Source organism: Rhododendron vialii, chromosome 2a (genome assembly GCF_030253575.1).
Source record: "Rhododendron vialii isolate Sample 1 chromosome 2a, ASM3025357v1".
In the NCBI taxonomy this organism is placed as follows: Eukaryota; Viridiplantae; Streptophyta; class Magnoliopsida; order Ericales; family Ericaceae; genus Rhododendron; species Rhododendron vialii.
The window spans coordinates 28812612-28836516 of record NC_080558.1 but is presented as its reverse complement, the minus strand read 5'-3'; the positions used below and the strand labels follow the sequence as shown (position 1 = coordinate 28836516).

General features: G+C 39.2%; 1 protein-coding gene and 1 long non-coding RNA gene across 2 annotated transcripts; both read right to left on the bottom strand.

Annotated features, from left to right (window-relative positions):
- Positions 1-121: 121 nt before the first annotated feature.
- LOC131316654 (uncharacterized) lies at positions 122-20990 on the bottom strand. Its single transcript, XR_009197214.1, has 4 exons — positions 20928-20990; positions 6619-6678; positions 5002-5063; positions 122-395 (listed from the first exon to the last, which is right to left on the bottom strand). It is a non-coding gene; the product is annotated as an uncharacterized LOC131316654 (long non-coding RNA).
- Positions 849-1727, bottom strand: LOC131316653 (uncharacterized). Its single transcript, XM_058346087.1, has 3 exons — positions 1569-1727; positions 1371-1476; positions 849-1277 (listed from the first exon to the last, which is right to left on the bottom strand). The coding sequence occupies exons 1-3, from the start codon at positions 1709-1711 to the stop codon at positions 864-866; spliced, it is 663 nt and encodes a 220-aa protein (XP_058202070.1). The 5' UTR covers positions 1712-1727; the 3' UTR covers positions 849-863.
- Positions 20991-23905: the final 2915 nt, after the last annotated feature.

The window sequence follows — 23905 nt, the reverse complement described above, 5'->3', positions numbered from 1 at the left end:
TGCCGCCTGAAAAATTAAAAAATAAGTTGTAAAAGTAGTGAATCAGTTGACTAATCAAATGAAATATCAAAAGTTGAGGCACAAGTCAAGGTACCTGCACAGTTTTCCACAATTTGTCCCTCAAATCATCTGGTACATGATGCCAATCTTTATGAATTACCGGGACTATTGTTCGAGCCAGAACTCCAAGATAACTCATAAACTTTGGTTGATCTTTCCCTACTAGTCGACCCTCCTCATCATATTGAACGACTATTCGTATACCGACACTCTTATTTTTTATAATCTCGGGTAGAGTTGTGGAACCTCTACCCTTCCTTTTTTTACCCTGTGAATCCCTTGGTGAAGCTGGTGCATCCTTTTCATTATTAGCTTGGTTATTAGAGGAATCCATCCTGTATCAAATGTTACAAAAAAATTAGACCTCACAAGTGAATAATACATTGAGTTAGTAGTTACCCCTGTAAAGAATGAGCAAATCAGCTTACATGGAAAACCAACATTTACAATGTACATGAATAAAGCAACAATGAATGAACAATACAATCATTTAAAATTCCAAGTCCAAATAAATAAAGCCACAATGTAAAATGTAGATGAACTGCCCAAAAAAATTTGTCATTCTTTAGCTAGTTATCAATCCAAGTTCCCTCACAATCTCCTTGCAAGCAAGATAACGTAGACTCATCAGTAACATCATCAAATGGTTCAACTTGTGGTAATTCTTCACCAGCTCCATTATTCTCAGCAAAACAATCATCTAGCTCATCATCCCCATCAAAAGGATATCGACGCTGAGGAGGTTCGAGGACAATCGACCACCTCGAATCAAGTTGATCTTCCACATAGAAAACTTGCTTGGCCTAAGAAACCAAAATGAAACAATCGGATTTGTGGCCTATCCTCCCAAGCTCAACTAGCGTAAAACCAAGCTCATCCACTTTGATACCCTTATTGTTATCAACCCAATCGCACTTAAATACTGGAATATTGAACGTGTGATAATCAAGCTGCCATATCTCAGTTATAACTCCATAAAAATTCATCTCCCCAAACACAGGGTTCTTATCCTTGTTATTAGTAACTTGCATTGCTGTTGCCACCAAGCTAACACCACTATTCTGGGTGACTCGTGAATTATCACGATCTTTTGTGTGAAAACGATAACCATTTATGATGTAGCCGGAGTATTTGATCACATCGAAACGGGGACCCTGTGCTATCCACTTTAGGGTATTTGAAATATGCTTTTTGTTGCTATTTAGTTCATCAGCAACCTGCATACAGTTAAATGATTAATCAAGTTGGTCAACGGTAAGTTTGTTAATGATATACAAAACTGAATTGACAAATATTAAGGGTTATTTTACCTTTTCACGGAGCCAATATATAAATGTTTTATTGTGCTCAATTTGTAGCCACGTTTGACTTTTTGATTGACGAGGATGATGTTCCTTCAAGAACGCCATATGTTCCCTATCAATGATTAGGAATCATTTGAAATCACAAACTACTATAACTAAATACAACTGTATGAAAAAAAGAAAAGAAAAGAGGAATGTCCTTACTCAATGTATGGTTGAACTTCATTTGTGTTTTCTAACACATAGCGATGAGCTTGCTCCCATTCTTCACGATCAATGGCAGTAACACGACCATCGGGTAAAGGCCTTCCAATTGCTGAATCCTCGAAAGTCATGTTTCTATCCATAGGAACCCCAATAGAATCCATCCCAGATAAGAAATCAAAGCAAAACTCAACACCTTCTTTTGCAATGTAGCTTTCAGTAATGCAACCCTCCGGACGATTACGATTACGTACATAACCCTTTAAAACCTTCATGTACCTCTCAAATGGATACATCCATCGAAAGTGAACAGGTCCACAATGTCGTACTTCTCTAACAAGATGCACCGTCAAATGAACCATGATATCAAAGAATGATGGCGGAAAGTACTTTTCAAATAAGCATAATGTAATCACAAGATCTGATTGAAGTTTTTCTAATTTCGGCACATCCACCACTTTGCTACAAATAGCATTGAAAAAGAAACATAATCTTGTGATGGCATATCTCACTTCTTTAGGCAACAGAGAACGTAGTGCCAAAGGTAGCAACTGTTGCATCAATACATGATAGTCATGTGACTTGAGACCATAAAGCTTCAGATCTGGCATCGAGACCTTACTTCTAATATTCGAAGAGTACCCATCAGGGACTTTGAGTTCTAACTATGTTGTGCAAAATATTTTCTTCTCCTCCCTAGACAATGTATACATGCGGGAGGTAGGTACGTTTTCTTCTCTCCAATTACCGGTGCCAACTCTTCCCGTAGGCCCTTATCTACAAGATCTAGATGAGAATTAACTCCATCCTTTGTTTTGCCTGGAATATTAAGTAGTGTACCAATGATGCTCTCCAACAGATTCTTCTCTATATGCATAACATCTAAAATGTGTCGGATATACAAATACTTCCAATATTCAAGCTCAAAAAAAATTGACTTCTTCTTCCAACTAGTACCAATATTTGAGGGCTTCTTTTTATTTTTCTTCCCCCAAAGAATTTCAATCCCTTCTACCTTCTTTAACACTTCTTCTCCATTTAATGGTTTTGGAGCTTCTCGAAACTCTTGCTCGCCATTAAATGCTTTCTTTTGCCTTCGATACGGATGGTAGCGTGGAAGAAATTTTCTATGGCCCGCATAAATGTTCTTCCTACCACGCTTTAATCTTTGAGAATCTGTTCCTTTGCTACAAATTGGGCATGCATAATATCACTTTGTTATGCAACCGCTCAAATTCCCAAGCGCGGGAAAATCGTTAATTGTCCATAAGAGTACGGCCCTCAATGTAAAATGTTGTTTTCGGAAAGCATCATAAGCTTCAATACCAACCCCCCACAATATTTTCAAGTCATCAATCAATGGTGCAAGGAAAACATTAATGTCATTACCAGGTTGAGCCGGACCAGATATGAACAATGATAACATCATAAATTTTCTCTTCATGCACAACCAAGGCGGAAGATTGTAGATAACCAATATAACAGGCCAACAACTATAGCGACTACTAAGGGAACTATGTGGATTTATTCCGTCTGCAGAAAGAGCTAGCCGAAGGTTTCGAGGCTCCGCAGCAAAATTTGGCCACTTGTGGTCGGCTAATTTCCATGACGAAGAGTCTGATGGGTGACGTAATTGGCCAATAGAAACTCTTTGATCATCATACCATGTCAAGTTCTTTGCTATTTCTGGCTACTGAAACATTCTTTGAAACCTTGGGATAGGTGGGAGATACCATAAAACTTTCGATGGCACACCAATCCTCGGTTCATTTGATTTTTTCTTCGACTTCCATCTTGATGTGTTACATGTTGGATATGAAGCTAAATCTTGGAACTCCTTTCTGTAGAGTATACAATCATTAGGACATGCATGTATTTTCTCATACCCCATTCGCAATACAGTCATGGTCTTCATAGCCTCATATACGGTTGGCGGTACCTCATTATTGTCTGGTAAAAGGTCACCAATTATCTCTAGCAATTCCAAAAACCCTTTGTTAGGCAACCCATTGTTAGCTTTGAATTTAAATAATCTGACCAAACAAGATAATTTTAAGTACTTTTTGCAACTAGGAAACAACGGTTTTTCTGCATCTTCGATCAATTTTTTGAACTCCTTAGGATCAACGGTGCAATGATTGTATGCAGCTTCAACCATTTCTACAGCTTGTACTGCATCACTAAGGGCGATGTGTCAACTTCTTGATCAGGAATATCTTTTGTGTATACAAATGGCAAGGCTCTATCGGTAGCCGCTTCTCCATGCCAAATCCATGTAAGATAACTTTGGTCGATACCATTGAAAAATAGATGATTTTTAATCTCTTCAACAGGTTGGCATTTCAAATTCCCACACAGCCTACATGGACATCAGATGGATTGAGGATCACTCGCATGTATCACAGCAATGTTCAAAAAATGTTCAACCCCATTCTCATAGTCTTTTGATCTTCGATCCTTGAGCATCCAGGATCTATCTATTTAGGTAGATTTTTCGTCCCCTTAGTAACAAGACAAACCTTATCCAAGAGGAATTACGTTAGAAACTTATATCATAAACAGAGCAAACTTTTCCAAAATGTCTAGGCATACAAATAATAAATCACCTTTTTCTGCGAAGGTTATGTAATGATCTAACAAGAATAACTTTTCTCAGACAGAATATAAGAACAACTTGAAACTATCTGCACATTTTTTCTTCTCTAGTTATGGATTTATAGCTTCGTGTGCTCTTGTTTACAGTCTATAGTCATAAGCTCATAACATATGCAATAACGATTACTTGGCTTGACGCCCCTAGACCCACTCATCTGACATCTCAAATGTAATGCAGCTCTTCAAATTTGATCAAAAATGCCACCCACTGTCCAAGTACCATCAAGAACAGCCCACATGAACATTAACAAGTGGGAAGAAGAGATAATAATGACCATAAGTTTCAGTGATTTACTAGCCTCTATTATAGCGTGTGTTCATATGAGGAACAGAAAATTCTCTCATTTAACCTTTTGAAGCACTCTTACACTATTAAAAGAGGTAAATTAATCACCTAAAAAGACTCTCAAGTGAGTGGAAAAGGGTCTTATACAGAGTGCAGCCTACCACTGCAATTAGGAAAACAGTTATTAAAAATCAAACTATCACAAACACTCTATTGAGAAGAAAGGAACAATCCAGACCAATGAGAGCACAAACAAGCACACTATAAAATGTTCCGTTCCATTTCCTAATCCACTAGAAAATTTTAGAGGCATAAGGTGGCAAATTAATATTGGGAGTGTCTTTAGACATGACCAATCCACTAGTCATGTTATATTTCTGAACAAGTCTTGAAAGACACAATGTCACCACTCAAGTACGATTACATTTGAAAAGGTTTGTGAAAAAAATAGCAAGTTAGACAAAAATAACTAAGAAAAATAGTTGTGCTTACCCAAGAAGTGTATTTGGATCGAATGGAGCTCTTCAATAACAGTGAGCACCTGTAATATTTCTCTTCCAACTAACACAACAAAGACAGAAAAAGTTATTCACTAATCGCTACTTCAGGAAAATTAAAGTTGAATCGGTTAACTTGGTTCAATCAAAACAGAGAAATTAATTAGTGGGCATTCAACTTCAACCCTGTTCATGAAATTTGAATCAAGAATTCATGACTTTGTGGGTTGATAAAGGCCATTACTCTTTTTGTCCTCAACTCTAGATAGGAATTAGTACAAGCTTTCCCTGTCGTCAACTCTATTCGACGAAAAGGAATTACTGAAAGCTTGCATGTCCAGAGAATACTTAATCATGAAGAGGAACTCTTTCGTCTACACATTCAAGTTGACTCAAGTGAGTGGCATGTCAAAAGTGTGAAATCTTTCACAAAGTTGTGAATTGTCTAAACATTTTGATGTGGCGATTAATGGTTATCTTTCGTTTCAGCTTATTCTTATGGCATTGATAACGATGACAGTATTTTTACGAACTGATATGCTAAGGAAACAGTAGACGACGGAGGGATTTTTATGGGTGCCTTGTTCTTCACCCTCGTGATGATAATGATCGATGGGTACTCAGAAATTTCACTGACAGTCATGAAACTTCCCGTCTTCTACAAGCAAAGGGACTTTCTCTTTTTTCCTGCTTGGGCAAACGCTTTACCCACATGGCTCCTCAAGATCCCAGTAACATTCGTAGAAGTTGGTGCATGGGTTTTCCTAACTTATTATGTTATAGGCTTTTCATAAATTTAAGCATCAATTTTCATAAATTTGGATAAAGAAACATAAGAAGGCAAATTGAGTAATATCATCTAATTTTGAGGAAATAATTATTTGCAGATCCCTCCTATTTCAACGGAGACACTAAGAGTACAAGTCTTGAAGTCCTGTGGTCTTTTTCCTGAGGCATATTGTTATTGGCTTGGACTAGGAGTTACGCTCGTATATTTTGTTATATTCCAATTCCTTTTCTCGTTGGCTCTAGCTTATCTCAACCTTAAGTAACAAGTAGATTCATTTTGAGCGTTAGAGTTTCAGTACTTGTAGAAATTCTTGGCATTCAATTTATCTTTACGGACTATGAAGCACAAACACCTTTGTGGAGGTCTCATATTGGTGTCAGACCCTAGTTGTACACCAACACTCCGAGCACTCTCCGACATGTGCCTGAAACTTAAATTACAAGTGTCCTACTTATTGAAACTTTTCTCACATGGATGCTCCAGGATACTCTAAAACACTCTATGGACACACAAGAAACGTGATGCCTGTTGAATAGAATTGTTGGCTCTAGTTAAAGCTTAGGACAACCTTCTTTTTTGTGATAGATGACAGTTAGTAAACGGTAAAGAGACATCGGCATTTGTGCGTGAAGTTGGGGGGTGTTGAGTAGTGACCAGAATGGAGTGGCATGTTGTGTCAATCTATGGCTCAATTACAGAGTATAGATTGACACAAGCATATTATCAAACACCGGTAATGCGAATGGATACTCACATATATGATTGTACAGAACATAGATTGACACGAGCATATTATCAAACACCTACAATGCGAATGGATACTCACCTAGATGATTGATCTTGACAATCGAGACGAGACCTCTGCAAGCAATTCAATCAACACTACCGGGAAAAAAAAAACTCAATCAACACTGAAACAAATTTTAAACTGTAACGACCCTGAATTTTGGTCTATAAAAATTTCGTTAAAAATTTGAATTTTATTTAAATTACTTATTTTCTCTTGAGTGTTATATGATTTCTTGTTAAATATTCGTCGTAGTTAGATTTTGGTCCTTAGTTAAACTCTTGACTAGAAAAACCTACGTGACCAATTTAGTTAAATTCCAACCGATTACTTGGAGGAACCAAGCAACCGACTTACCTAGTTACTAGTTGGACCTTTTGAACCCTTTGGACCTTTTGAACCTTTGCCTTTACCCTTTGGTCCATAATGGTTAGGGTAATTTTTATCCATTGGACAATAGGCTTTCCTTTAAAATATTTTGATAAGTACAAAGATATAATATTTTAATGGTTTATAAAAACATGTGCTAGTACTTATATGCATTGTTTATTGGGGATTCTCCCACCCCTCCATTATCCATTGGATAATAACCATAAGGGTAATTTTTGTCCATTGGATAATAAACTTTTTATTATAAAAGTACATGTAGTCTTTCAAAATCTTATTTTAAAATAAATGGTACTTGTACTCTTTTGTCCAATGGTTATTAACCGCAAGGGAAATTATTATCCATTGGGTAATAACCGCTAGGGAAGTTAGTAACCCTTGGATAATAGAGTCTTTTGACCAAATAAAGTACCGATGTGACTAGAGAATCTTCCAATAAAGTTGATTTGACTAATCAACCTTCTTCAACCCTAAAAAAATAACTTATTTATTTCTTTTTATTAATTTGGTTTTATTCTTTGTCCATTGGACAATAAACGTTAGGGGAACTATTATCCATTGGGTAATAGAAACCCAATTCTTTATATTAAAAGGATTTTTGAAAGATTTGAACAAAGTACTATAATATTTTGGAAGTAGACTTTTATAATTACTTTAAAAGTACTTTTCGAATATTTCACTATAAAAAGTACCCTAGTAACTATTGTCCATTGGACAATGATTGTTAGGGTAATCTTTACCCATTGGACAAAAGCTTTTCCTTTATTATATTTGGCTAAGTACATATATATAAACACATGGGTAAATTTCAAAAAGAACATGTAGTCTTTTAAAAGACTTAAATTATAATTTAAAGTACTCGTACCTTATTATCCATTGGACGATAACAGTTAGGGGATTTATTGTCCATTGGGTAAAAGAGTTATTCTTTCACCAAGTACATGGGTTCATTAAAATAATATTTTCTTAAACCCCATGTGATGAAGTACCCATATTTTATTATGTAGCCTTTAAAGCCTAATATTCTCCTAAGTACTTTTTTATTATTTTGTATTGGGATTTTGTACCCAATTGGATTTGTTTAAATGGGAGGTGTGATCTACCTAGATTACAAAAGTACCCTAGTTTATTTATTTAATCAACATGTGCCTAAATTGGATTTCTTTAATAGGATTTGGATTTAGAAAATCTTGTACCTTTGTACTTTTCTTATTCTTTCTTGCATTTATATATATATATATATATATACATGTATGTGTGTAGTGTACTAGGGAGAGAGAGAGAGGGAGAGAGAGAGAGAGACCCGAGAGAGAGAGAGAGAGAACCCAAGAGAGAGAGAGAGAGAGAGAGGAGGAAGGAGAGTAGAAGATAGGATTGTACTTCCTTTGTAACGCCCCGAATTTTGGGTACGTTAAAAAGACATTTTATTCATAAAATCAAATGGAGTCTAGCGTTAAATAAGTAATTTTATTGAAAATAAACTGAGTCAAGCTCTTTATTACAACAGAAACTTAAAAGGAGTACTTTTATTACAAACGGAAGGGAACTAAGGTTCCTAACTACAGCTCCGCCTGCTCCTCCATCTGAGCCAGCTCTTCAGCTCCAAAAGCCTCCAAGGTGTAACGTTCACCCTGTTCATCTACAAAGTCTGACACATTATACCAGCGTCGCCACCGATATAATATGTCAGGGTCACCGAAAAGGCAACACCGTGAGCTACGAAAGCTCAATAGAAAAATCCTATACCCGCTTACCCATAACTAACAAACAACAGGTTATAACGTCACATCGATTTCCACATGATATGTGTATACACAGCTACAAAAGATAACATTAATAACACATCCGCAATTACTATATCACTATCGTTGGTGTCCAAGATTCTCTGAGTTTCTCCTACGCAACTCATCGTAGACCGTGTCAACATTTTCAGTTACAACTCAACCTTTATAAAAACCATTTGTTTAACTCACACAATTTGCATTGGCTCCGTACCGCGGATAACCAAGCTACACACCCAACCTCGGTTCCGCCGCGCCGGTCTCCCGAGTATCCTCACAATGGTTCCGCCGCGCCGGGTTCCCATTGGCACACAAAACTTGCATTGGCTCCTCTCCGCGGATAACCAAGCCATATTACCAATGAGGCTACCACGTCCGGCCGCATTGGCAATCTTCACAATGGGCTACCAAGTCCGGCCACATTGTGGTTTTCACAATCCACGCAATGGGCTACCAAGTCCGGCCACATTACGAGTTTTCATACACACAACGGGCTACCAAGTCCGGCCACGTTGCGGTTTTCACAATCCACACGATGGGCTACCACGTCCGGCCGCATCGTGGGTTTCCATACACACAATGGGCTACCAAGTCCGGCCACATTGCGGTTTCAAAACACATCTCATCATTATCCACACCCTAGGTGTCATGTTTCTACTTTCTTGATTTTCGTGTCTCGTTTCTCATGCATAGACTCCGCGGTGAGACTTTTCACATACGATATCATTCATTATACTATTCCAACTAACAAGATCATCCATTTTAAAACTACTTGACATGCTTGAATCACTTAATAACAAACATCATGCATTTCATATACTTTCAACAAAAGATAACATTATCTACTTTAAATGACATTATTAAAGTTTCTTCCTAACGAACATATAATTGGGTACAAGACTATATTTGGGAAAATAGGTAAAGATAACTACTTGGGATGGAAGATAAGGATATCCTACATTATACTTAGGAATAGGGATAAGGAATCCTACCTTGCTTCTTGGCGGTAGTAGTTGGTTATAAAGATTCGGTCTACGGTTTTGGATTTCGGCGGCGTAACGGCGTCGGTTTGCTTCGAAAGGAAAAGAGTTGTACTTTCTTTTCCTCGAAACAACTTCCTAACTTAACTAAGCTACTTTTAAAAGATCTAAAGGTGGTTTTGAAAGTGGTTTGGTGGTTTTTCTCAAGAACACTCAAGAACATAAGAAAACTAGAACTTTTGAAAGCAAGAACTCTTGAAATTTCTAGAGAGAAGTGAGAGCAATGGTTGAAGGTGTGAGTTTAAGCTTGGAGTGAGCTTCTATTTATAGGCCAAGGCTCCTCCTCTCCCTCTCTCAACCGAATCTCTCTCTCTCTCTCTCTACATCTTTGATTTCCTTCACATGTCAAGCTTGATTGAAAGCTTGATGGGTGAAGTCAAGGCTTGGTTGGAAGATCAATGGCTAAATGGTAGGCTTGCATGGCTAGTTTTAGTCCTTGGATTTGATCTTTGGGAGATTTGTTGGAAGATTTGGAGACAATGGTACAAGATTTAGTCTTTGAACAAATCCTAGAAGTACAATGGGGGAGTTATGTTTGGCTAGGAGAAAGATTCACCAAGGATGAAGAAAGATCAAGGAAGGATCATGAAAGTACAATCCCATCTTCTTCTATCTTTCCTCCTCCTCCTCTCTCTCTCTCTCTCTCTCTCTCTCGGGTCTCTCTCTCTCTCTCTCTCGGCATTCTCTCTCTCTCCCTCTCTCTCTCTCTCCCTAGTACACTTATATATATATATATATATATATATATATATATATATATATATATATATAAACAAGAAAGAATAAGAAAGTACAAGATTTCCAAATTTAAAATCCTATTAAAGAAATACAATTAGGCACATGTTGATTAAATAAATAAACTAGGGTACTTTGTAATCTAGGTAGATCACACCTCCCTTTAAACATATCCAATTGGGTACAAAACCCCAATACAAAATAATATTAAGGGTACTTTTAAGAATCTTAGGCCTTAAAGGCTATTAAGGCTACTAAGTACTTTAATAATAAAGTAATGTGTACTTTATCACATGGGGTTTAAGAAAAAATATTATTTTAATGAACCCATGTACTTGGTGAAAGAATGACTCTATTACCCAATGGATAATAATTCCCCTAACGGTTATTGTCCAATGGATAATAAGGTACGAGTACTTTAATTACTAAACTAAGTTTTTGGAAAAGACTACATGTCCTTTTTGAAAATACACATGTGATATATATATATATATGTACTTACCAAATAAAATAAAGAAAAGGCTTTTGTCCAATGGGTAAAGATTACCCTAATGGTTATTATCCAATGGTCCATAGTTACTTGGGTACTTTTATTAGTAATTTAATCGAAAAGTACTTTTCAAAAATAATTATAAATGTCAATCATAGTACTTTGTTTAAATCTTTCAAAAATCCTTTTAATATAAAGAAATGGGTTTCTTTTATCCAATGGGTAATAATTCTCCTAACATTTACTGTCCAATGGATAAAGAATAAAACTAAAACAATAAAAGAAAACAATTAAACCATTTCTATTCTAGGGTTCAAAAGGTTCAAAAGGTTCAAGATGGGCAAAATGGTCCATCTTCGGTTAGGGAAACGTAACTAGGTGACTTCCTAGTTTGGTTACTCCATCGAGCCGGTTAGAAGCTAACTAGGCTTGCTAAGTAGGGCATATAAGTCAAGAAACGATCCTTGAGGGGCTAAAGTGCAATTAGAGTTTCTAGTCGAGGAATACGGTGATACGGTGTTCAATTGCTTGAATACGAACTACTAGGAATCAAATAAGAAAATCATCGAGAAATTAAGAAATTTCGAATAACGACGAGATTTTTATTGAATGAAAAATCGGAGTTGTTACACTAAAAAGTCTAACTATGACGAAAGCAAGAAATCAAATAGCCACTCAAGAGAAAATAAGTAATTTAAATAAAATTCAAATATTTAACGAAAATTTTTATTGACCAAAATTGAGGGGCGTTACAATCTATCCCCCTTAAAACAATTTCGTCCCCGAAATTGGCGCGCGCTAGGTTTCGAATAGGCGAGGGGTAAGGTTAAGGAACGAATAAAACACCAAGGACAATTTGGCACTATACAGCTACTGCTTAGAGGTTTTGGCAAGTACTATAAGTACAACGTTTCAGGCATGATCCTTCTTTCTTCTTCACGAACAGCGTAGGCGCTCCCTCCTGATGACGTATTTGGCTTGATAAACACTTCATCCAATAGTTCTTGCAATTGAGTCTCGAGCTCCTTTAGTTCCACAAGGGCCATTTGGTATGGTGTCATAGAGATTGGTGCTGCTCCCAGTTGGAGTTCTATAGAGAAGTCTATCTCTCATTGGGTGTCAAGTCAGGAAGTTCTTCAGGGAAAATATCGGCATACTCGCCAACGATATGTGGAAATCCCACTTCCATTCTATCGGCTTCTTCCAATTTAAGACTAGCGAGCCATCCAAATAGTTGATTCTACCACTCGGATCTTCTCGTCGTCGGGCGCACCGTTCGTCTATCCCCCTTAAAAGGAATCGAGTCCCTTCTAGGGTATAGGTTGTCTTTATCCTTTGATGGTAGTCTATGACTGCTCGACGTGTAGATTGCCAATCCAATCCTAGAATTACGTCAAATTTCTCCATGCCGATCACTCTAAGATCGCGAGTTAGGCACAAGTTAGCTGCCTTGAGTTCGCACTCTCCACACACTAGACTAACAGTTATACTCCCCCCAGACGGTGATGTCACTTTCGTACACGTACTTAGGGGTTCTATTTCTAGTGCTAGTGCAGTTATGCAGGCAGTAGATGCAAATGAATGCGATGCTCAAGCTTGTACGCAGGTACTACACAATAGTAGCGTACCTTGGATCACAAAGGGATCCTGCTCCTGTGCCTTAGTTTGTAGCGCAAAGATACGCCCTCCAGTGCTTTGCTGGTATCCCATGGGCTGTTTTCCCTTGTTTTGCCCATTCTGCTGCTGTGATGAGCCTCCAGGGTTTTGCTTCACAAAACCTGTCTGTCCCAAGCTCCCATTATCCTCCTTCTGAGGTTGCGGGCATTGGCGACTGTAGTGGCCCATAGCCTGACAGTTGTAGCACCGAACTGTCGTTAAGTCTCGACCATCTCTCTTCTGCTCGCCACTTCCGGAGATTGCAGCCTTCCAGGGTTGGTTGCTTTGAGACGGGGTAAAGGGTTTGGTGGAGTAGGGTCCACGGTTGCCATTGGATGGTTGGGTTTGGATTGGCCCGCCAGTGTTGCCCGTTGCCTTCCTCCATCGGGTTTTAAAGTCAGCCTCCTCACTTTCCAGGCGGAGAGCACACTGGACCACACCATTATAGGTGGTAAAGGCCTGTGCCACTACGGCCCTTCGAGCGGTAGTCAGCCCCCACTCGAATCTTCTTGCCTTACTGCCTTCGGTTGCCACAGCGGTTGGGGCGTAACGGGATAGCTCTTCAAATTTGGCCGCGTACTGGGTCACGGTCATCGTCCCTTGTTTCAGGTTCATAAATTCCTGTTCCTTGGCTAGGCGAAGGGGTGTAGGGAAGTATTTGTCGAGGAACAGAGTCTCAAACCCAGCAAAGGTCATGGTGGTAATATCATGGGTCGCCTCCATCAGATCCCACCAGTAACGGGCTTCTCCTTTCAGCTGGTAAGTGGCTAAGGCCACGCGGTCTCCGTTCCGGGTGATCTCCAAGGTGTCCAGGATCACCTTGGTTTCTTTCAGCCAAGCTTCAGCCACGGTGGGGTTAGTATCTCCATTGAAGGTTGGGGGTCGACATTTGCAGAACTCGTTCATTGCTTGAGTTCGGGTCATAGGCTCGTTGTCGTGGTTTTGGTTTTGGCGGTTGGCGTTCAAGGCGGTTACGAGTGCTTGCATGATTTGTGCTAGGTCGGGGTTGGGATTAGGGTTAGAGGAGTCACCGGTCTCATATCCTATTCCGCTGCGTCGGTTCACCATCTACGAGTGGAAATTGAAAAAGGGGGAGGTTTAGTCTACCGAATCGATTTCCTTTTAGAAAAAAGGCGCTTCTTACTAAGGGTCAAAAAGTAGTTTAACAAATAGTATGCAACGGTGCTCTTTAAAAATAAAACAGGTTTTTCATAGATAAGAACATCATACAACTTAGGCATAGATTTGCAAACATAAACATAGAGTTCTACTATAAACAAGTAGACTTAAAACAAGATTCCTAATACAAGTTGAAAACAATCCTAATCCTTAGCATCCTACATCCCGAAGGATTACAATCGGCCTAAGATATGCTTAATTGGCGTCGTTGGTTTCGGGTCTTGCCCATCCTCGAGATTCTCTACCATCTCTCATCCAAAGCTTGGCGCAAACGGCGTTCGTACTCCTTTATGGCTGCGGCGAGTGCGACGGTCACGGCGAGAGCCCAGTACCAAAAGGTGTTGAGACGGTTGTTCTCGGCGAACCACCGTGGCATGCCTATTGTGAGTACCGCACAAAACAAGACGAGGCCGAAGAGTTGCAACCATAGGGTTTGGATTGATATGGCTATTTCGGCTCGCTCGATTTCTCGGAATATGGCGTCTTCCGGAAATCCTCGTCGTCGGGTTGCCATGGCTCGGCTCGGTAGGATAGGATGGAGATTTTGGGGGAGTTATGATGGTGAGAGAGATGAAAAAAAATGGAAGTGGTGGTGGGGTATATATAGGGGCCGAAAAGGTGGGTGGAGGAGGGAAAAGGTTTGAAGTTTGAAATTTGAACTTTTGGAGGTTAAAATTTAAAATTTGAAGTTTAGGGGGGAGTGTGGGTTGCCGGCCTAGTGGGGCTATGCCCGGCACCCACTCGGTGCAAGGCTCCCACTCTCGTCCCTTAAAATATTTATTCAAGAACGGCTCCTCCACGAACTAGTAAATAAAATTTGCTCAATTAGCAACGTTTTTAGGCAAAGGTTTAATTACCAAAAATATATATATATATATATATATATATATATATATTATTTTTTTTTGAATTTCGAAATTCCACATTCGATCCTTGATTTAAGTCATCATCCAATTGTTCGGGAATTCCCAGCTCAGCGGTACTGCCAATTTCCGCGCCTTGCTTTAATCCGAAGATTGTTTTTGACAGAATTCCACCCAATTTGGGACGGTAAACTTAAACTCAATTCACGTTTGTGCAACGGTCAAACTATCTCATGGTTCTACCCATTCTACCCATGGCCGAGGTTTTGAACCTAAAGCTTTGATACCAAGTTGTAACGCCCCGAATTTTGGGTACGTTAAAAAGACATTTTATTCATAAAATCAAATGGAGTCTAGCATTAAATAAGTAATTTTATTGAAAATAAACTGAGTCAAGCTCTTTATTACAACAGAAACTTAAAAGGAGTACTTTTATTACAAACGGAAGGGAACTAAGGTTCCTAACTACAGCTCCGCCTGCTCCTCCATCTGAGCCAGCTCTTCAGCTCCAAAAGCCTCCAAGGTGTAACGTTCACCCTGTTCATCTACAAAGTCTGACACATTATACCAGCGTCGCCACCGATATAATATGTCAGGGTCACCGAAAAGGCAACACCGTGAGCTACGAAAGCTCAATAGAAAAATCCTATACCCGCTAACCCATAACTAACAAACAACAGGTTATAACGTCACATCGATTTCCACATGATATGTGTATACACAGCTACAAAAGATAACATTAATAACACATCCGCAATTACTATATCACTATCGTTGGTGTCCAAGATTCTCTGAGTTTCTCCTACGCAACTCATCGTAGACCGTGTCAACATTTTCAGTTACAACTCAACCTTTCAAAAACCATTTGTTTAACTCACACAATTTGCATTGGCTCCGTACCGCGGATAACCAAGCTACACACCCAACCTCGGTTGCGCCGCGCCGGTCTCCCAAGTTGCCTCACAATGGTTCCGCCGCGCCGGGTTCCCATTGGCACACAAAACTTGCATTGGCTCCTCTCCGCGGATAACCAAGCCATATTACCAATGAGGCTACCACGTCCGGCCGCATTGGCAATCTTCACAATGGGCTACCAAGTCCGGCCACATTACGAGTTTTCATACACACAACGGGCTACCAAGTCCGGCCACGTTGCGGTTTTCACAATCCACACGATGGGCTACCACGTCCGGCCGCATCGTGGGTTTCCATACACACAATGGGCTACCAAGTCCGGCCACATTGCGGTTTCAAAACACATCTCATCATTATCCACACCCTAGGTGTCATGTTTCTACTTTCTTGATTTTCGTGTCTCGTTTCTCATGCATAGACTCCGCGGTGAGACTTTTCACATACGATATCATTCATTATACTATTCCAACTAACAAGATCATCCATTTTAAAACTACTTGACATGCTTGAATCACTTAATAACAAACATCATGCATTTCATATACTTTCAACAAAAGATAACATTATCTACTTTAAATGACATTATTAAAGTTTCTTCCTAACGAACATATAATTGGGTACAAGACTATATTTGGGAAAATAGGTAAAGATAACTACTTGGGATGGAAGATAAGGATATCCTACATTATACTTAAGAATAGGGATAAGGAATCCTACCTTGCTTCTTGGCGGTAGTAGTTGGTTATAAAGATTCGGTCTACGGTTTTGGATTTCGGCGGCGTAACGGCGTCGGTTTGCTTCGAAAGGAAAAGAGTTGTACTTTCTTTTCCTCGAAACAACTTCCTAACTTAACTAAGCTACTTTTAAAAGATCTAAAGGTGGTTTTGAAAGTGGTTTGGTGGTTTTTCTCAAGAACACTCAAGAACACTCAAGAACATAAGAAAACTAGAACTTTTGAAAGCAAGAACTCTTGAAATTTCTAGAGAGAAGTGAGAGCAATGGTTGAAGGTGTGAGTTTAAGCTTGGAGTGAGCTTCTATTTATAGGCCAAGGCTCCTCCTCTCCCTCTCTCAACCGAATCTCTCTCTCTCTCTCTACATCTTTGATTTCCTTCACATGTCAAGCTTGATTGAAAGCTTGATGGGTGAAGTTAAGGCTTGGTTGGAAGATCAATGGCTAAATGGTAGGCTTGCATGGCTAGTTTTAGTCCTTGGATTTGATCTTTGGGAGATTTGTTGGAAGATTTGGAGACAATGGTACAAGATTTAGTCTTTGAACAAATCCTAGAAGTACAATGGGGGAGTTATGTTTGGCTAGGAGAAAGATTCACCAAGGATGAAGAAAGATCAAGGAAGGATCATGAAAGTACAATCCCATCTTCTTCTATCTTTCCTCCTCCTCCTCTCTCTCTCTCTCTCTCTCTCTCTCTCTCTCTCTCTCTCCCTAGTACACTTATATATATATATATATATATATATATATATATATATATATATATATAAACAAGAAAGAATAAGAAAGTACAAGATTTCCAAATTTAAAATCCTATTAAAGAAATACAATTAGGCACATGTTGATTAAATAAATAAACTAGGGTACTTTGTAATCTAGGTAGATCACACCTCCCTTTAAACAGATCCAATTGGGTACAAAACCCCAATACAAAATAATATTAAGGGTACTTTTAAGAATCTTAGGCCTTAAAGGCTATTAAGGCTACTAAGTACTTTAATAATAAAGTAATGTGTACTTTATCACATGGGGTTTAAGAAAAAATATTATTTTAATGAACCCATGTACTTGGTGAAAGAATGACTCTATTACCCAATGGATAATAATTCCCCTAACGGTTATTGTCCAATGGATAATAAGGTACGAGTACTTTAATTACTAAACTAAGTTTTTGGAAAAGACTACATGTCCTTTTTGAAAATACACATGTGATATATATATATATATATGTACTTACCAAATAAAATAAAGAAAAGGCTTTTGTCCAATGGGTAAAGATTACCCTAATGGTTATTATCCAATGGTCCATAGTTACTTGGGTACTTTTATTAGTAATTTAATCGAAAAGTACTTTTCAAAAATAATTATAAATGTCAATCATAGTACTTTGTTTAAATCTTTCAAAAATCCTTTTAATATAAAGAAATGGGTTTCTTTTATCCAATGGGTAATAATTCTCCTAACATTTATTGTCCAATGGATAAAGAATAAAACTAAAACAATAAAAGAAAACAATTAAACCATTTCTAGTCTAGGGTTCAAAAGGTTCAAAAGGTTCAAGATGGGCAAAATGGTCCATCTTCGGTTAGGGAAACGTAACTAGGTGACTTCCTAGTTTGGTTACTCCATCGAGCCGGTTAGAAGCTAACTAGGCTTGCTAAGTAGGGCATATAAGTCAAGAAACGATCCTTGAGGGGCTAAAGTGCAATTAGAGTTTCTAGTCGAGGAATACGGTGATACGGTGTTCAATTGCTTGAATACGAACTACTAGGAATCAAATAAGAAAATCATCGAGAAATTAAGAAATTTCGAATAACGACGAGATTTTTATTGAATGAAAAATCGGAGTTGTTACACTAAAAAGTCTAACTATGACGAAAGCAAGAAATCAAATAGCCACTCAAGAGAAAATAAGTAATTTAAATAAAATTCAAATATTTAACGAAAATTTTTATTGACCAAAATTGAGGGGCGTTACATCCTTGATCTTTCTCATCTTTTCAAAATCCTTGGTGAATCTTTCTCCTAACCAAACTTAACTCCCATTTGTACTTCTAGGATTTGTTCAAAGACAAATCTTGTACCTTTGTCTCCAAATCTTCCAACCAAATCTCCCATAAACCCATCCAAGGACAATCTTAGCCATGCAAGCCTAGGGTTAGGCTTTGATCTTTCAAAGATTGCTTGCCATGTGTCAAAATTTGAGGTAGAGAGAGAGAGAGAGGGGGGCCGGCCATGAAGAGGGAGAAGGAGCCAAGGTTTTGCCTATAAATAGCACCCCATTCCAAGCATTGAACTCACACCTTCAAGCTTTGCTCTTCCTTCTCTCTAGAAAAATCTTGTTCTTTCTTTGTTCTTTCTTTAGTTCTTCTTTGTTCTTGAGTGTTCTTGAGTTCTTCAAGAAACTCATCCTAAGCCACCACTAGACCGCCACTCGACCACCCTCTCGATCCAAAAGTAGTAGTAGTATTAGTCAAGTAGAAGTTTCGAGAGAAACCTTTCTCTTTCAAAGCTACCGGAGACCACAGTAGGAAGTTACTCCGCCCGACCACCGACGTGCTTTCCGTAGCCGACTACCGCCAAGAAGTAAGGTAGAACCCCTTGACCACTAAACTCAACGTATATGTAAGGAAATCCTTACTTACTCCCTATTTATTTACTTACTCAAGTATAAAGTAGGTTATCTTTATTTACGTACTTATCGTTTGTTTAGAAATATTGTATTTCGATCTTTAAAGATGATTATGAGTATGTATATATAAGTTGCTTGCATTATTTGTGGTATGTGATAAAGCATAAGTGATTTCACTCCAAAGACGTCCGTACATGTGGCGTTGTGCTTTGAATAAAGCATAAGTGATACACTCCAAAGGCGTCCGTATATGTGGCGTTATGCTATAAGTAGTGATTGAGCGTGTTAAAGTAATATAGAATTGGATGATCTTGTTAGAAAGATTCATGTTCTACCGCGGAGTCTTTGAATGTAAATGAGACACGAGAACCGAGAAAGTAGAAACATGACACCTAGGGTGTGGTTAATTAAAAGAAATGTTTTCCAAGGAAGGAAATATTTTGAAACAACATAATGACCGGTTTTGGGTAGCATTATGTGAGTTGTGTGCGCGCGTAAAAGATGTGTTTTGAAAAGGTTTTGAATTTTCGAAAACCGCAATGTGGCCGGACGTGGTAGCCCATTGTGTTGTGTGTGTTGAAAAACCCAATGAGAACCCGGAGCGGCGGAATCATTGTGGGGATATTCGGGAACCCGGAGCGGCGGAACCGATGTTTTTAGATTTCGAAAACCCCAATTGGGAACCCGGAGCGGCGGAACCATTGTGGGAGACTCGGGAACCCGGAGCGGCGGAACCGAGGGTTTTGAAATGTGTGTGTTCCCATGGGAACCCGGAGCGGCGGAACCATGGTGAGGTATAGCTTGGTCATCCGCGGTACGGAGCCAATGCAAATATTTTTGTGTGCCAATGGGAACCCGGCGCAGCGGAACCAAGGTTGGGTGTGTATGCTTGGTCATCCGCGGTACGGAGCCAATGCAAATATTTTTGTGTGCCAATGGGAACCCGGCGCGGCGGAACCATTGTGAGGATACTTGGGAACCCGGCGCGGCGGAACCAAGGTTGGGTGTGTAGCTTGGTTATCCGCGGTACGGAGCCAATGCAAATATTTTTGTGTGCCAATGGGAACCCGGCGCGGCGGAACCATTGTGAGGATACTTGGGAACCCGGCGCGGCGGAACCAAGGTTGGGTGTGTAGCTTGGTTATCCGCGGTACGGAGCCAATGCAAATGATTTTGAAAGTGTGTAGCTTGGTTATCCGCGGTACGGAGCCAATGCAAATGATTTTGAAAGTGTGTGGCTTGGTTATCCGCGGTACGGAGCCAATGCTAATGATTTTAAAAGGTTGTTTTGTAAATGAAAATGTTGACACGGTCTACGATGAGTCGCGTAGGAAAAACTCTGAAATCTTGGACACCAACGATAGTTGATTAACGAATGTGGATGTGTCATTGATTAAACTGTGTTCATACTTATCATGTGGAAATCGATGTGTTATTTCCTGTTGTTTGTAAGTATGGGTTAGCGGGTATGGGATTACTCTGCTGAGCTTTGTAGCTCACGGTGTTGCCTTTTTGGTGACCCTGACATATTATATCGGTGGTGACGCTGGTATAATGTGTCAGATTTTGTAGATAATCAGGATAAGCAGTTCACCGTGGAAGCTTTTGGAGCCGAGGAGCTGGCTAGGATGGAGAAGAAGGAGGAGCTGTAGTTAGGAACCTTAGGACCCCCCCTTCATTGTGTAAATATTGAACTCTTGTAAGAGTATTTGTTGTAATAAGAGCCAGACTCCATTTGATGTTATCAATAAAATGTCCTTTTAACGTACCCAAAATTCAGGGCGTTATAGATTTTTATCAATAAATTGTCTTCTTAACGTACCCAAAATTCGGGGCGTTACATAAACCATGTAAATAGCACCCATAAATCCTGCAATGAAAAAATTAGACAAAAAGTTGTGTTAACTGTCTAAACAAAGGCGTGGGTCTGTATACCTGTTTGATTTCGAGCCAATCGGTGACCAAAACAATGGCGGAGCAAGTGGCTGGTGACCAAGATTTCAAATATCACAGTCGCCGCCACACGATGTCAAACCCCTCCTTGACTACAACGAAAGATATTGGCCTTGCCTTACGGAAGTAACGTGATCTGTTCTTATAAGGAGTTTCTAGTACCAGATCGTCAAGAAAGAGAGAGAGAGATCGTGGATGCGAAGAGGTGGATGTGAAGAGGTTTCATCGCGCGGGTTTATTTTGGGCGGGATTAATTAGATTGAGGTATTAATTTGGGCGGGATTAATTAGGTTGACGTACCGCGCGCTCCGCCTATGGCGCTGTCCCCTAAAAACAAAATTTTCGTTTTCCAATATCACTTGTAAGCAAAAATTGACTTAAAATGAAAGAATAATTATGTCAGTTTTTTAAAAAGTGACATCATAAATATATTAGATCACACTTTAGGAGAAACTGACATTAAAAAGAAATAATAATTTTGTCAGTTTTTTAGAAAGTGACATCATAAATATATTAGATCACACTTTAGGAGAAACTGACATTAAAAAGAAATAATAATTATGTCAGTTTTTTATAAAGTGACATCATAAATATATTAGATCACACTTTAGGAGAAACTGACATTAAAAAGAAATAATAATTATGTCAGTTTTTTATAAAGTGACATCATAAATATATTTGATCACAGTTTTTTGGATGACTGACATTATTAACTTATTGTAATCTTTTTAATTATAGTTTTTTCAAAAAGCGACATCTTTTCACTTTTTCAGGCGTCATATTTTATGATTATTGTAGTAGTGCCATGTGCTCCCATCGTTATCTCTTGGCGTAACCACTTCGTCACGTGAGAAAGCACATGACTCAGCAGGTGGCCGAGCCCATGTCTCGCCGACCTTGGTGGACGACACGAGGTGAGAAGTCCAACGCAGCCGCCATACAAAGGGTGGCGGAACCTGAAGAGTCTACTTAAAGGAAGCCACAGTTGAGAGCTTACTTCTTCAGGAAGGTTGCCGAGCTTGATTGAGCCATCAGTGTCGTAATCTTGCAAATAGCCTATCTTGGTCTTGGCCTGCCCCTCAACGGACTTGGACCGTTAGATTCGATGTACTACAAAATTCATGTACCGGAGGTGTACTTTCTAATGGTGGTGGTTTCATGATCTTGTTTCAACTCTATAAGAAGTTATAGGCAGAATACGACAGGCTGGTTGTAGATTTCAGACCAAATGTAGGGGTGATGTAGTGTTTGAGTGTTATGCTTGTTTAGGAACACTTATAAACCTTTAAGATGGACATGCTTGTATGCGTTAAGCATCGTTAATCTATTGTTAGTGTTATAGATTATTTTCAGGAGTTGGTGGTAACATTAAGCGTTCAATAAACTGATATGGTTAGCTTGTGACTAGGTAACAATCCAGTCAATTGGGGAGGTTCCAAAATTGTAATTTTGGCGTACCTCGGTCGATACAAAGGTGAGTGTGTTTGATATGGTTCTTCTCCATATAATATTGTTGTGGTGGTGAGTGTATATCTTGCTATTCGTGGCTTTCGATATGGTTATTTTTAATGAGATGTTGTAGTGAGGAGTATATATCATGCTATTGTTGATTAGCTTTTGATATGTTGTGAAAGTTTGCGTGTGAGGCACACCATGTCGTAAGCCATATCGTTCAATGGACGATGGTTGGGAGCATGGTGTGTGGGACACAAGATTTGGTTGTGATATGCATGTTTGATGAAAATGCATGCTGATAGGTGTTGATTGAACCGCCGAAGGTTAGCGTGTGAGGCATACCATGTCATATGCCATGCCGGCTAATTGTCGGTGGATGGGAGCATGGTATGTGGGACACCTTATCTTGGGTACATGGGATGTGGCAGACGAGCCATTGCATGTAATGTGATTACATTCATATTGTTGTGCATTGATTATTATTGCTCAGTCGGGTGGATATGTTGGTTATAACCGTTGTATACATTCTAGTATTTCAGTTACATTGGTGATGTGTATTCATGTTGATATTCCTTCGGATATTGTGGTATTATGTTGAGCATTTCTATATCTCACATACTCTGGCTTTCCTTTTTGGTCTGCTAGGTAGCAGGTTGCTTAGAGTGGTCCACTACCGGTCGTCGTGTTGAGGTGTTTTGCTAGCGTCAGGTGGGATTTTGGTTATGTTGTTGTGGAGTCCTTTAGCTGGTGCATAACTTAATTTGTAAGGAGTTGTAGTTAAGGATAGTTAAAGCTTTTAAATTTTACAGGTTGTAATTAAGTTTGGTCGATGGCTGGCGTTCTATTTGAGGTTAGCCTTGGACGTTGTGAATAGTCGAGTTCGTTGTAGGTAGTTGATGAAGAAATTGGTTTATTCAAGTTGTAAGTAAGTCGTCGGTGGATGTGTTGAAGTATAGAATTTTTAAAGTACTATAATGCAGATGTAGTTTCTTGGTTGTGTGATGTCATGATTGGTTGGTCAATATGCTGACTCATTTTTATGTTAAGATGATAAGTCTTCCGCTGCGTATTTATTTCTGACAGGTTGTGAGGTGTGGTTTGGTCTTCTGTGTGAAATGCCATGTGGTCGAGCCGACTCGGGCCCACTTTGGGTGCCGTTTGCAGGGCGGGGTGTGACAAGTTAAATCCCTGTTAGTCCAGCATTTGGTTTTTGTAATGATGTTATCCACTAAACGTTGGCAATCAGAGGCTTTAAGCTTAGTGGATATGAGGGGTACACCAAGGTACCTAACAGGTAATGTGCCTTCTTTGAACTTTAAGACATTCAGAATGGCTAGTCTAGAGCTGTTATTGACTTCGGAGAAGTAGATGCTACTCTTCCCCGAGTTAAGGGAAAGTCTTGATAACTCCTGGAACTCTATGACAGCATCATGAATGTGCTTGACTGAGGTTAGTTCCCCTTTGCAAAAGATCATCAAATCATCAGCAAAGCAGAGATTGGTAAT

Coding starts and splice junctions, on each gene's coding strand:
- LOC131316653 (XM_058346087.1), bottom strand. CDS start 1,711: ATGGATAGAAACATGACTTTCGAGGATTCAGCAATTGGAAGGCCTTTA. Junction 1,477..1,568: donor GAAGTTCAACCATACATTGA/GTAAGGACATTC, acceptor AATCATTGATAG/GGAACATATGGCGTTCTTGA. Junction 1,278..1,370: donor TATATTGGCTCCGTGAAAAG/GTAAAATAACCC, acceptor AACTGTATGCAG/GTTGCTGATGAACTAAATAG.